This window comes from Vigna radiata, chromosome 7 (assembly GCF_000741045.1).
Source record: "Vigna radiata var. radiata cultivar VC1973A chromosome 7, Vradiata_ver6, whole genome shotgun sequence".
Taxonomy (NCBI): Eukaryota; Viridiplantae; Streptophyta; class Magnoliopsida; order Fabales; family Fabaceae; genus Vigna; species Vigna radiata.
In genome coordinates, this window is record NC_028357.1 from 4,787,926 (window position 1) to 4,802,596 (window position 14,671).

At 30.9% G+C, this 14,671-nt stretch overlaps 1 protein-coding gene across 1 annotated transcript; it reads left to right on the forward strand.

Annotated features, from left to right (window-relative positions):
- Nucleotides 1-3,888: 3,888 nt before the first annotated feature.
- LOC106768501 (kinesin-like protein KIN-14E) lies at nt 3,889-13,944 on the forward strand. The gene is made up of 24 exons (XM_014653687.2): nt 3,889-4,089; nt 4,527-4,747; nt 5,286-5,358; nt 5,542-5,673; nt 5,750-5,988; nt 6,109-6,436; nt 8,523-8,622; nt 8,710-8,891; nt 9,005-9,120; nt 9,227-9,329; nt 9,550-9,702; nt 9,820-9,966; nt 10,050-10,256; nt 10,535-10,699; nt 10,770-10,877; nt 10,998-11,138; nt 11,216-11,410; nt 11,533-11,659; nt 11,762-11,964; nt 12,051-12,233; nt 12,467-12,562; nt 12,831-13,028; nt 13,228-13,499; nt 13,578-13,944. Exons 2-24 carry the CDS (start codon nt 4,590-4,592, stop codon nt 13,762-13,764), a joined length of 3,813 nt encoding a protein of 1,270 aa, XP_014509173.1. The 5' UTR covers nt 3,889-4,089; nt 4,527-4,589; the 3' UTR covers nt 13,765-13,944.
- The last annotated feature ends 727 nt before the right edge of the window (nt 13,945-14,671 follow it).

Sequence of the window (14,671 nt, forward strand, 5' to 3'; positions counted from 1 at the left end):
ACCATTAGATTGTAATAAAATTTAGTAATAGATTCACAACATAGATCTTTATTTTGATCATTGAAATCATTAATTTAGAGAAATCATCTTGCAAAGTATCCACATCTTGAATCCAAAATTTAAAGATTATTTATAGATTCTTTTCCTTGTAGATTGCTAATCTTATTTATCTATAAAGAATATAAAATTATGATCTATGACATGTTGAAAAGTTTATAATACTCTAAAAGAAGAAAGTGAGATTAAGTTAGAGGAAGTTTCGTTGTTAGGAGAAGTGGGGTTTCCTAACAACTAGTGATTATTTGAATGAATTGGTCCACCCAATTGAACACTACCAAACTTTCTCATGCTTCTCTTAAAAACTCTTGTAGCTAGCACTGTTCTGGTTGTTGGACTGAAGTAACTTCAAAGCTTGCTTTCATAAACACTCAAACCATTTCTTTTTCTTCTATACAAAAATTAAAATCAATGCCTATGAAATATTCAAAGTCACCATTCTCGTGAATCTTATAAATCCCTCTCTCTTCCAAATCTTGTTTTTTGTCTCTGCCTATTTATTGCTTCCATGCATTTTCGCTCTTTCTTTTTCTCAATCAGTCATGCATCATCTTCAAAATTATAGGATATAAGACTACTTCGTAAATAAATGATTGAGATTATATGAAAAATAATAATAGAATATGACATTATTTTAGAGTGTGAAAGTGAAATATGTTTCCTAAAAGCTAGCTGTTGGGATGTGGAAAACTATTAATGTTTCATTTATTATTAATAGTAAATAGTGATGTAGTTGCTGAGCTGTTAACTAATTGATACTATTAATGAGGGATTGGTGAGAAAAAAAAAGAAATTTGATTGCCAAGAAAGAACTTTCTTACAAAAAATGTGTAATTGAATTGGTATTGAAACAACTGTTTTTAAGATAGAAATGAAAATGAGTATATAATACAGCTAAATAGGTCTTTAATCTTTAAATTCTTATAAAAATTGAAATTTGTCTTTATTTTAATTCTGCATTTAAATTTAAAACAAAAAATTTATTTAATCATATGTAATATCATTATATTTTAATAAAAGAAATTAATTAATCTGTAGGATATACAAATTCTGAATATTTAACATAAGGATTCTTCCTAATTCAATTAGATATTTGTGAATAATAAGGTTTTTGTTTTATTTGTTTGTTTGGGAAGACATTTATTGTTAGTTATGGTATGCTGAGGACTGGTTACTCTTGAATAATTATTTTTGAGAAGCTCACGCATAACCCCACAACAGAATTAACTCATGTGTAATGTTAAAAAAAGTTATGGTATCTTTTATTTTCTTTTATATATATATATATATATATATATATTAATTTGTGATTAATCTATTTTAAATATTTTTTAAAAATAATATTGTTAAAATATCTGTTTTATATAATTTCTTGGAAGAAAAAGTTAGATGGATGGTGTGATTGTCACTGTCACTTGCATTCTGCAGAAGGCGTCACAGAGATGTGAGATTTTGAAGATAGATATAAATAAAAATAGAAAAAAATAAATATGCAGGTATTCTTATGTATTGCTGGATTCAGAAGAAAATTAGGTATTTTTAAAATGAGAATTGGGTTAAAATTTGAAGGTTTCAACATCAGGGAAGTTAGAATTTAAAATTGAAAGGAGATTTGAAACCAAGCTGACATGACAGTCACACTGAAAGGGATAAGTGTTGGTAAAAGAATTAGGGTTTCTGAGAGTAGGACCCATTCGTGTACAGTATAGAATAATAATATAAAAGGAATATAAATATATATATATATATATATATATATATATATATATTTTTTTTTTTAAAAAAAAACTAAAAAAAATATAACAAATTTAAAATACATGTATTTTCGCTTCGATCTTTTTGGAAGGAGAAAAGGGACAGAAAAGTTGTGGGTCCAACGTTAGCTGCTTCGAATTATGCACACATGATTTCTGGTTTATGCTTGTCCTTCCTCTTTTCATAGATTGCCCACTATAACTATTCATTTTTTTTTTAACAATGACAGAAAAAAATATATATGATATAATATTAATAAGATCTCAAATCAATTAAAAAAATTCATACCACTATGATTCATTATTGAAATAATTTATCTTTTATAGTTAATTAAACATTTGCATACTAATAAACAAAATGATATTTTTGCTCTCAAAATATTTAATTTTTTATTTTAAAATGAGTCTTTATTTAATTAGCTAGTAATTTGCAATATCTTTTAGAATTCTACTCAATTTTTAATACAATTGTACATTTAAAATAAAATATCATATACTATTTAATTTTTAAGCAAATTTTTCAAATGTCTGAAAAATTAATTTAAAGATTTATATGTCAGGAACTGAATTTTTTATTATTTTAAATTTTATAATATATATTTTATTGTAGACAATATTTTAATATATATGTGTATATATTTTGGTGTAAATGATACGAGTTAAGTTAAAGTTAACTTAATTTAAGACCTTATCTAATGAATATAAAGTTAAATATATTTTTTTTAAACAAATAAATTCAAACTAGTATTACGGAATTAAAAACGAAGATGTATGCAAATTGCTGTCAAACATAATTGATTATATCTTCAACTTGATTAAATGGGTATCCTTACAAATAATAATTAAAGTAAACTTAAAGGAAGAAAAATTAAAGATAAGAATGAAAAATTGTTGTTGGTTTATGTAGAGTTTGCAATATTTATAGAGAAGTTAAGGGAATAAAGTTTTTGGAGTGATACATTGTTAAAATTTGTGTTAAATTTTTCTATATTTTGTAGGATCATTATGGTGAGGTAGGGCATGAGATTGGCAAAACTACATTGAGTTAAAGTAAACTACAACTTTCCAGATTCTAGATTTCTTGATTACACATTCTAAAATTTTTTCCAACAATTCCTTTCCTATGATAAGCTTTCCTTTGCATAAAATTTCAACTTCAGAATCATGACTATTACAAAAATTTCTAAATGTTATTAAGCAATACAAGTCCCATGCAACTAGAAAAAAATAGAAAAAATATAAACGAATCCATTTATTTACTATAAATTAAAACTAATTTATTTGATTTCTAAATTAACATTGAGAATACATTATAGAAAAAAAGACAAATAATAATCTTTGATTGGAGTACTCGAAGGAGGTGGAAGAGTACACAATGAAGTTGGGTAAAGAAAAAACATCTATGAGAAATGTGTAGGAGACGGAGAACGAGGATTTCAAGGACACAAGTTTCAAGCTTGTGATGCGTTGTAGCAGTGTACTGACAGAGAGGGAGAGTTTGATGATGGATGATACGATGATGATGGACTTGGGGCAAGAGAGATTGTGGACTCGGAAAAAAATTATATTTAACACTCGGAAAAAAAAGAGTCAAGTATTATCTTAAATAAAATAAAGACAAAATAATATTAAGCTTGGTTAATATTATAGTATATATAATTTCTTTTTTGAATATTTTTTTGAACTCATTTTTATTTTAAAGATAATTTTTTCTATTGAATGGATTCAAATATAAGTATAGTAAGAGTATGCACATTTATGTACACAACTTTATTTTTATATATAGAAAGTGAAAAATACCATTTTTGTATAATTTATTTGTGTGTAAAATAAATAAGGAAAGAGAGTGGAAGCTTTGCATTTGGGCGTATTACTGTTGGTTCTTATTGTCTCCAACAGACAAGAGTGTTAAAAGTTAACTAATTCAACGTTTTAAAAAATGAGTAAAGAAAGAATAACAATGATGTTCTTCTCAAACTTCATTTTATTCTTAGCGATAAAGGAAAGAGAAGAAAAAGTAGGAGTAATTTTGATGAGTGATTTTTTCAAAGCCTTTTGGCACATCACATATAATGCACTCGTGACTTCCCTCAAGTTTCACCAAAAGCTCACTTTGCCACATTGCCTTCTCTCCTCTCATGTAATCTAAACAAACCAAATTGTACTCTCTCTCTCTCTCTCCCATTCATTGCGAGTTTGCTACACACAACCTCTCTTTTTTTTCAGACACAAGACACCAATGTTATTGTAACTCAGACATTTCATTGCTGTCACAAAGGTTGCTTTTTTACTTTTATTGTCCATCTTTGTTTAAAATTTCACAGCTCAGTTTCTGGGGTGCTTCCATCCCTCTCCCCTCACTGTTTCTGGTCAATGCAAGGATGTTGCCGCAAAGGGGTGTTTGGTTTTTTAAAGTTTGTTACTTTCGTGGATCTTATGTTTGATGCTTGAAGCTTTTTCATTCCTGCCTCTGTTTATATCATTCCTTCATCTTTCTTGTGAATTTGCCCAATTTGATAAATGGGTCTGATGATCCCATTGTGCTTTGTCCTTTCTTCTTTGAAGAATAATTTTCAGTTTTAAGAACAATCACACCCTTATTCTCTTTCTTTTTGAGTTCGGAGTCTTACATACCAGCAAGGCTGAAATGGTTGCTGTTATTTTAAGTTAATTGTGTGTTGTTCTGACTTATGTTCGGATCTTTGTATTTTGCAGTGAAACAGGTTGAAGGGGGAAAGGAGAACAAAATTTGTTGATTTAAGATAATTTGAAAGCAAGATGATCACTGATGTGCCCCCATCTATGGTTCAAAATGGTAGGTCAAGTAGATATTCCTTTGGCTCTAGCAATGGCAATGATGATACCCCTGCACACAACGGTGCCGCTGTTGTCAATGTTGATGACTATGATAGTGATAGCTCCAATTTTGCGCCACCGTAAGTATCATCCTTTCTTTGGGAGATATATTGAAAATTTGGATTTTTTTTTTTAATCTTTAAAAGGATGATAAAACTTAATTTGGACTCAAAATCTAGAATATTTTCTCTTTGAATTATTGGGTATCTATTGAAACCTCGCATATCGTTCTTCTTCTGAAACTGTAATTTGATGCAAAAAAATTATGGTTTGAATCAAAAACAAATTTTACTTATTAACCCCTAAAATCTTATTTTTTTTTTTTTTTGTTTTACTGCACCATTTTGATAATACTTTTGAATTTGTAACTCCCACTTATCCATTCTGGGAAGTTTAACCTCTAGGCAAGTACTTATCAACCTTCATTGTATTAATTGAAAACATTATATTGTTGAATCGTGTTCTTCTTGATAATGATCAATCTCTTACTCCTTGCAACATGCTTATTTTTTTTGCTTTTGCCTCTTGAACTGAGTGGCCAATTTTATGTCAAGCAAGAGTATTTACCGTTTGCAGCACTATCCATTTTGCAACTTGTTATTGATTTGTTTGTTACAGCACGCCATCAACTATGTCAATGGCTGTTCCAGCAGAGCTCGCTGGAGCTGTACCCTTGATCAACAGATTCCAGGTGAGATAAGTTATATTTTAATTTAGACATATAATTTCTTAAAAGTTTTATATAGCTTTCCTGTTAGTTTTGTGTCTCAATGATCTGTCTAGCTAATTACCTGAACTACTGATGGTTTAGTTTTCTGCTTTGGTGCATGAACATTTGATATAGCCATGCTTTTGTTTATGTTGTTTGTCAAAGGTGGACGGATTTTTAAAATTGATGCAGAAGCAAATTCAATCTGCTGGGAAACGTGGATTTTTTTCTAAAAGATCTGTAGGTCCTCAAGTTCGAGAAAAAGTTACATTTGAGGACATGTTGAGTTTTCAAAAGGTAATTGAAATTAAGTCAAATAGTAGTTTTTCGAAATATGTGTTGTATGAAGAGCAAAAACTCAAACTTTTTGCAGGATCCAATTCCAACATCACTGCTCAAGTTAAATGTTGATTTAGTAAGCCGGGCAACAAAATTATTCCAAATAATTTTGAAATATATGGGAATTGATTCATCTGATCGAACAACTCCTATAAGCTTAGATGAACGGGTTGAGCTTGTAGGGAAACTGTACAAGCAAAATTTGAAACGACCAGAACTTCGAGATGAACTTTTTGTTCAGATATCAAAGCAGACAAGAAATAACCCTGAGAGGTATGAAACTTTTAGATTCAGTATTGAGTGACATGCTTTGTCTTTTTGGGCCTTTAATCATTGGATATGTATCATCTGTGATTTTTGCACTAGTGATTAACATTTGTTTCTCAAAATTAGGCAATACTTGATTAAAGCATGGGAGCTGATGTATTTATGTGCATCCTCAATGTCTCCTAGTAAAGACATTAGCACTTACCTATCAGAATACATTCATAACGTAGCAAATGGTGTGTCTACTGATTCTGAGATCCAAGTCCTTGCATTAAATTCATTAAATGCTTTGAAGCATTCTGTCAAGGCTGGTCCCAGACACATAATTCCTGGGCGTGAGGAGATTGAAGCTCTGTTGACCGGGAGAAAGCTTACAACAATAGTGTTCTTTCTAGATGAAACATTTGAAGAAATTGCATATGACATGTCAACCACAGTTTCTGATGCTGTTCAGGTTCTTCAGACTCTCATACTTCTCTTTTCATTTGTATACTTTCATAACTGACATAAATACGCCTTGTAATAAAATGCTATTGAAGATTGAAGATCAAGGTGAAATTTGAATAGATTATAAATGATTTGATTGAAAGTGATTGGAGAAAAAATTTAGTCTCTTTACAGAATCTAATTAATCTAATGAAGGTATATCAATTTCATTCCTTTTCTATGTAGGCTTTGGTTGCATTTAATCAACAACTTGAAATGTGACATTAACTCTTATCTGCTTCTGTTTGCATTTGCATGCATTTCAACTAATGTCATTGTTTAGTATATACTGTGAAAGATCTCAAAATTACAGAATGTGAAATAGATAAAAGATTGAGAATGACTTAAGGAAATTGATAAGGAGAGGTTCAAGAAAATATTTAGGTATTTTGTTTGATTCAGTGGAGGGATTTTAAAAGTTATTTTACTTTTATTTCCTTAAAATTTTAGATTTCAAAATATAAATAAGGTTATTTTTCGTCACTACATTTAAAATGTTTTAAATCTTTTCCCCTTGCTTCCAAACCCCCCCAATATTGAAGGGGAGCAAAAATAGGATGGGGAGAAATTTTGCTCACCACCATTTCCCTCCTCTCTTAAAGTTGAACCAAACAAGAAAAGTATTAAAAAAACTTCCCCTTTCCCTCCAGCCAAACACTGTGTTGGATGGAATATATTTGATAGGGAATCCATATGCATCTAATTTCAAACATTTTCAATCTAAAACTTTCAGTTTCTTTATAGCTCGAGCTAGCTAAAAGGGGTATAAGTTTTTAGATGCTCAGCATTACAAGAACTATAAAACTACCTTTATGTTGGCACTTACTGTTCAAATTTTACAAGCGTGTTGGATGACAACCAGTAAATATTTTGTTTTCTCCTTTCTCTAAGCTTCAGATGAAGGATTCATTGGTTCAGTTAGCATTTTTTGAGGTTTAAATTTTCAAGAACGGTATCATTCAATAAAATGAATAAATAAGCCCGCCAGTGATTGATAGTTGTTACTTTTCTCTAACTTGCTGTTTTACATTAGTGTTTGAATTCAATTACATGAATGAATGCTTTGGGCTAGTGCTTATTGCCTCTCTATGATTCACTTGTCCTTTTATGATATCATACTTAGTACCATTATTTTAAATGCACAAGTAGCCTTTCTTCTAATTTGTTGAAGTAAATAAACTAAATGGTGTATGACAATCCCTTTTATTTCTAAGGATTAAACTGCTAAACGGTTGAGAATGGTACTAAAAATGTTAGTTTTAAGAGTTGAGTCTTGCTAATTGATGACCACCTCTGTCTGATGTGATTAATATGATATGTTTCCTATGAAATAGTGAAAAGATGAGGAGAAATCTCCCTTTTGTCTTTGTATACACATAGGGTATTTTATTTATAATGTAAGATATGGGCTAAAATCCTAAATACAAGATGGGTTGAGCCCAATTAACATAAACACACAACTTAATATCTAACATTTCCTTTTGAGGAAAAAATAGACAAACGGAATCTTTAATCACTGATAAATTATGTGACTAGGTACCTTATGTTGACTAAGTTGGGAAATTTCTTGGATTGTGTGGTTCATAACCAAAAGTTACTTATTTACAGTTATATGATTTAATGTATTAATTTTATGGTTAATTCAGCACGGGTTTCATTTAATTTGGTGAATTTTAATTCAGATTTTATCAATGAGAAGAGAAATTTGTTTTCAGCAGTATTCATTCATTTATGATGTCACTTTAAATTGTTTAATGGATATGCTCTGCTTTTCTTTTGTTTTGTAAAAGCCAGCTCACTTTTCGGACATAATTTCATTAAAGCGTCATTTTGACTGCACTACATATTGGTAGCTGTTACATTGCAGCATTCTGTTCTTAAACTTATTTGGTTAACAGAACTGCATAAATGTTTAACAAAGTTAATTGCTTAAAGGGATGCTATATAATATCTGTTTGTTTGCTTCAGATTGAAGTTCTGCATACCCTCAAAAACATGTGTTTGCACTATTAAGTTTATATATTTTTTTTCCTTACTCAACATATTTACTTCAGGAACTTGCAGGGCTCATTAAACTATCAGCATACTCCAGCTTTAGTCTATTTGAATGTCGTAAAGTTGTTACTGGCTCCAAAGCACCTGATCTTGGGAATGGCATGTCTTTTTTCCTCTCACTTGTTTTTCTTATGTTATAATCAAACTGAACTTAGTAATCTGACGGCTCCTTTCATTGTTACTCAGAGGAGTACATTGGGTTAGATGAAAACAAATACATTGGGGATCTGCTGGCAGAATTCAAAGTTGCAAAGGATCGAAGTAAAGGAGAAATCTTGCACTGTAAATTGATATTCAAGAAAAAGTTATTTCGGGAGTCAGATGAAACTGTGATAGAACCAATGTTTGTGCAATTGTCTTACGTACAAGTATGTCTTTTTGTACTGAAACCTTATAAGTGTGATGACAAGTATACCTAATTTTTGTACGAGGCTGCAATTACCTTTAAGTCATATTTTCTGATGCTGGACGTACTCTACAGTTGCAACATGATTATATTTTGGGCAATTACCCTATTGGAAGAGATGATGCCGCTCAGCTTTCTGCTCTACAAATCTTGGCTGAGATTGGTTTCCTTAGCACACCAGAATCATGCACGTAAGTGGTTTTCAGTGTGCATTTGTAATAGTGTTTAGTGAGTGAAGTTGTCAAATTCCATTTCCTATATCGATGTTGACACTGATGTAGTTGCTGCATTTCTTAGTGACTGGAATTCACTTCTGGAACGTTTCCTGCCAAGACAAATTTCAATGACCCGAGCAAAACGGGAATGGGAGTATGACATTATTTCTCGTTATTGTTCATTGGTATGAGAAGATCATCTATTTATTTGTCTTTGATCTTCATCCAGTGACAATTATGAGAGTCAATTTTAAATTTGTAATGCTAGTTATACTTAAGCCTTTGTTGTGCACATAGCTTCATTCATTTTTCACTTTTGTGCAAGTTTTTAAATATAAATTTTCATATTTGCTTCAAGCATATAGTTTATATCCACTTATGTAAGATTTTCTTCTCTTTTAATAGGAAAATCTGACAAAAGATGATGCGCGGCAACAATTTCTGCGTATATTGAGAGCACTTCCTTATGGAAATTCTGTTTTCTTCAATGTTCGCAAGATTGATGACCCTATTGGACTCTTACCTGGTCGAATAATTTTGGGAATTAATAAAAGAGGGGTATGATATACCAAAAAAAGAAACTAGTTAACTCAACATTATTTAATTTACCATTACAGTTATGAAGGAACGAATTGTTCTTTTAATTGTGTGTTTCTCTCGATCAATTGGCTGTAGATTCATTTTTTTCGCCCAGTTCCTAAGGAATATTTACACTCAGCTGAGTTGAGAGACATAATGCAATTTGGGAGCAGCAATACTGCGGTCTTTTTTAAAATGAGAGTTGCAGGAGTTCTCCACATATTCCAGTTTGAAACCAAGCAGGTATAACATCTTTGTTGATGTCACGCAAGCCCTTGTTGATTTGGAATTATTTTCTCTCACTGTATTTTATTTCCTTGTTATAGGGAGAGGAAATTTGTGTTGCTCTTCAGACTCATATAAATGATGTAATGCTGCGCCGCTATTCGAAAGCACGATCTGCTGCCGGTGCTGGTTCTTTGAATGGAGCTATTCCTAATAATTCTTCTAAACCTCCAAATATAGAATTATATGAGAAGCATGTTCAAGACTTGTCAAAACTAATTGAAGAATCTCAGAAAAATGCTGATCAAGTATGTCTAAACTTATAGTTTATGATATAATGTGCAGGTTCATAAGAAACACCAAACTAAACTATTAAACTTAGAGGACAGTTTTTATGGCTTGTTGCATCGTAAATAAAACCTATTTGCTTCTCTTTGATACTGGTTGCCTTTGGGTAGAAAATAAAGAAGCTTGCACCTGGCTAAAGTTCTCAAGATAAATGGAAAAGTTTTATTTTCATATCATATTGGGTGTCTAATACATGCTTTTGAGGGTAATAATGATAATCTTTAATGTTCTTGAATAGTTGCTTGAAGAATTACGTGTGAAGCAAAGACAAGAAGAGAAAATGCAAGAAGAATTGGACGGCTTGAAAGAATCCTTAAAAGCTGATAAGCAAAATCTAGATTCTGTTACAAGTGACCGTGATAGACTTAGATCATTATGCTATGAAAAAGATAAGGAACTACAGGTAAAGATCAATTGATCTTTTATCTCTAAGTTATTGATTGACGTGTCTTACTTATTGTTCAATCTAACAGGCTGCTATTCTAGACAAAAGGAATATGGAATCCAGGATGGCCAAGTTAAGTAATGCGGTGATAGAGAAAACTGCCAAAAAGGATCTTGCTGATGCTGGAAATAGACAAGTAAGATATTCTAGGAAACTGTAATCCATGCCTTCAAAGCTATCTTTCTGATTAACATTGGTGATTTTATTTATTCTTGATGTATAAATATTAAATATGGGCTTTCTATGGTACCAATAGGTGACTCAAAAGCTTGAAGATGAGCTAAAAGTTTGTAAATATGAGCTGTTTGCAGCCAATGAAACTATCAAAAGCTTGAAAAGTGAAATAATGATTTTGGAACAGAATTTATCTGCGCTTGAAAAGAGGAATGCTGGAGAGGTAGCACAAAAAAATTTAAAATTTCTGTTAAAGGAAAAGATCATCAATTTTAGTTGACGGTGGTTGTTGTAATGCAGATTAGTTCCCTTCAATGGAAACTTGAGCAAGAACGCAAAGCTGTTAAGTCTGAAGCGAACGAGCTTGAAAGAAAGCTAGAAGGGTGTAGGCAAGAATTATTGGCCGCTAAGGCAACTATTTCAGCCAAGGACTCTGAGTTGGTTTCAATGCAAAATAATTTGAAGGAACTAGAAGAATTGAGAGAAATGAAAGAGGTTTGAATACTTTTAATTCATTAGTTTCACTGCTCCATTTGTATAGCAACTGGGTTTCAATGTTTTTGTTTATTTTCACTTCATTGTGAACTTAAAATATATGATAATGTTTTATGATTTAGGATATTGATAGAAAGAATGAACAGACAGCTGCCATACTGAAAATGCAAGGGGCGCAACTAGCTGAAATGGAAACACTTTATAAGGAAGAACAAGTTTTAAGGAAGCGCTATTTTAATGTGATAGAAGGTAGAAACTCTTTATATTCGAAATTAAGTTTATGTGATTGTATATTGACATACATACAAACAACCGTCAATTATTCAACCTTGGAACTTGGTTTTATTTCAGACATGAAAGGCAAGATTAGAGTTTACTGTCGACTAAGGCCTCTCAATGAAAAAGAGATAGCTGAGAAAGAAAGAAAAGTTCTCACTGCAGTAGATGAGTTTACAGTGGAATATCCATGGAAAGATGACAAGCCAAAGCAGAACATATATGATCGTGTTTTTGATGGTGTTGCAACTCAAGAAAGTGTATTTGAGGATACAAAGGCAAGTCATACATCATTGTCATTTCTTCTCGTGGAAACATGTATAACTTAAACTCATCACCAATTTTTCTTTTATTTGCAATGCAGTATTTGGTGCAGTCTGCTGTAGATGGTTATAATGTTTGCATATTTGCTTATGGTCAAACCGGCTCTGGAAAGACATTTACAATCTATGGATCAGACAACAACCCTGGGCTTACCCCTCGGGCAATTGCAGAACTTTTTAGAATTTTAAGAAGAGATAATAACAAGTACTCTTTTTCCTTGAAGGTAAACATTTCTAGAATGGAGATAACTAAATTTTTTCATCTTTTTCACGTTTAGAATTGTTGTCATTAGCTCTAGTGTACAAATAAATATTCTAGAGGTGTGAATGATTAGAGTGTAATTTAAATGCATTGTTGGTGTACAAATGTTTTCACTGTCCTTTTGTATTGTCTTTGTCTAGGATTTCTGCAAAACTTTATTATCTCATATGCTGACTTCTGGTATCACTTATGTAGGCATACATGGTGGAATTGTATCAAGATACCCTAATAGATCTTTTGGCACCAAAGAATGGAAAACATTTAAAATTGGATATCAAGAAGGATTCAACGGTAACCATCTCTGTTGTCATTGCTAATTTCAATTTGTAAATATTTTATTATTTGAATTGTAAGCATTTAAAACCGGTTATTAAGAAGGATATAAAGGTGCTTATATGTATGCTTGGTTTTTTGATTGCTCAGTAAGTAAATTTACTGAGCAATGGTTATGTTTAAAAAAAGTCACATTCCATTTAGCCATGAATTCTAACAATTGTCCAGGTAGGGTGCTTGAAACATCTCAAAATAATAATGGTAACTGTTTCATTTTGATGATTAGGGAATGGTAGTTGTGGAAAATGTGACAATTATGTCAATTTCTACAATTGAAGAACTGAACAATATAATTCAAAGAGGATCTGAGCGGCGACATATATCAGGAACCCAAATGAATGATGAAAGTTCAAGATCTCATCTCATTCTATCAATTGTAATTGAAAGTACCAACCTTCAAAGCCAGTCGGTTGCAAGGGGAAAGGTATATTTTACATTTTGAACCTTTGAGCTACAATAATATATCATTTTTCAGGAATTAGACTTGAAAAAGTAGAAGACACAGAAAGGATGCAAAGGAATGAAATTAGAAAACAGAAACAGTTTAGTGATGTTTTGTTATTTTATGTGGCATCTGTGCTTGTAACAAGTGCTTACTTATTTATGTGGAATTCAATATGCAGCTGAGTTTTGTGGATCTTGCTGGTTCAGAACGAGTGAAAAAGTCAGGTTCTACGGGGAGTCAGCTGAAGGAAGCTCAAAGCATTAACAAGTCATTATCAGCACTTGCAGATGTTATCAGTGCTTTGTCTTCTGGTGGTCAGCACACACCATACAGGAATCACAAGTTAACCATGTTGATGAGTGATTCACTCGGTGGTAATGCCAAAACTCTGATGTTTGTGAATGTTTCTCCAGCAGAATCAAATTTGGATGAGACACATAACTCTCTCATGTATGTTCTTTGTCATTCTGTTCCATTATATTTTATTTTACTGGTCGTTCTAACACTATTCTTGTATGCTTATTTTAGGTATGCATCCCGAGTAAGATCCATTGTGAATGACCCCAGCAAGAATGTTTCTTCAAAGGAGATAGCAAGGCTGAAGAAGTTGGTTGCATATTGGAAACAGCAAGCTGGTAAAGGACCTGAGTTTGAAGACTTAGAAGAAATTCAAGATGAAAGGCCAACTAAAGAGAATGGTAATGGCAATAGGTAAAAAAGATTGGATTGAGAATAGAGTCTCTTTTCTTTTTGATTGCATAAGGATCATTTCCCATGATCAACTTGTATATCTTTTTACAGGGATCATGTAGGTTGTATAGATGAAATTTATGTACATAGTATTAATACTTTAGACTCATACGCATACAAGTATATTTACTATTCTAAATCAATATTTCTTACCTTCAAAATGCATAAGTTTTTCAATGGCAACTGCATTGTTTTACAACTCTGCATCTCTTTTATTTTCTGCCTTCTTTTATATCTATCACCTCACGTACTCATAATTGCAATATTTTTATATCATTCAACAATTTTATACAATATAATGTTTACGGGTTTATCTATTTAACTCTAGTTATTTATAGAGGTTAATCCTCATCTATCACGTACACAAATATATATTAATAGATTTTATTTGTAACTGGATTTTATGTACACAATATTTTATTATTTTATTCTTTATTAAATTAATACAATAAAGTTAATAAAATTGATTTAGTTTTTAACTGCTTTTATAGACATGTCTCTTATAATTTTAAAATAAACTCTTAGTACTATTTACTCTTTTGATACATTACATTACAATGATTTTTTAATTTTTTTTCACTATAAGAAAAAAAATTAAACACATACTTCTGGAGACATTTGTTTACATTATAAAGATAATTTCGTTTTTGCATTTGCTTTTCTAAGTGAACACATCTTATTACGGATTTTACATTTATAAATAGAAATCAATTATTGTTGTACAAATGTCAACTACAATAAAAAATAATTATTTTCAAGTGTTCTATAATTATAACATTTAAAAATTTAATAAAAATATTTACCTTTAAATTTTTTCTAAATTTTAATAATGTTTTTTTTTAAACTTATATATATATATATATATATATATA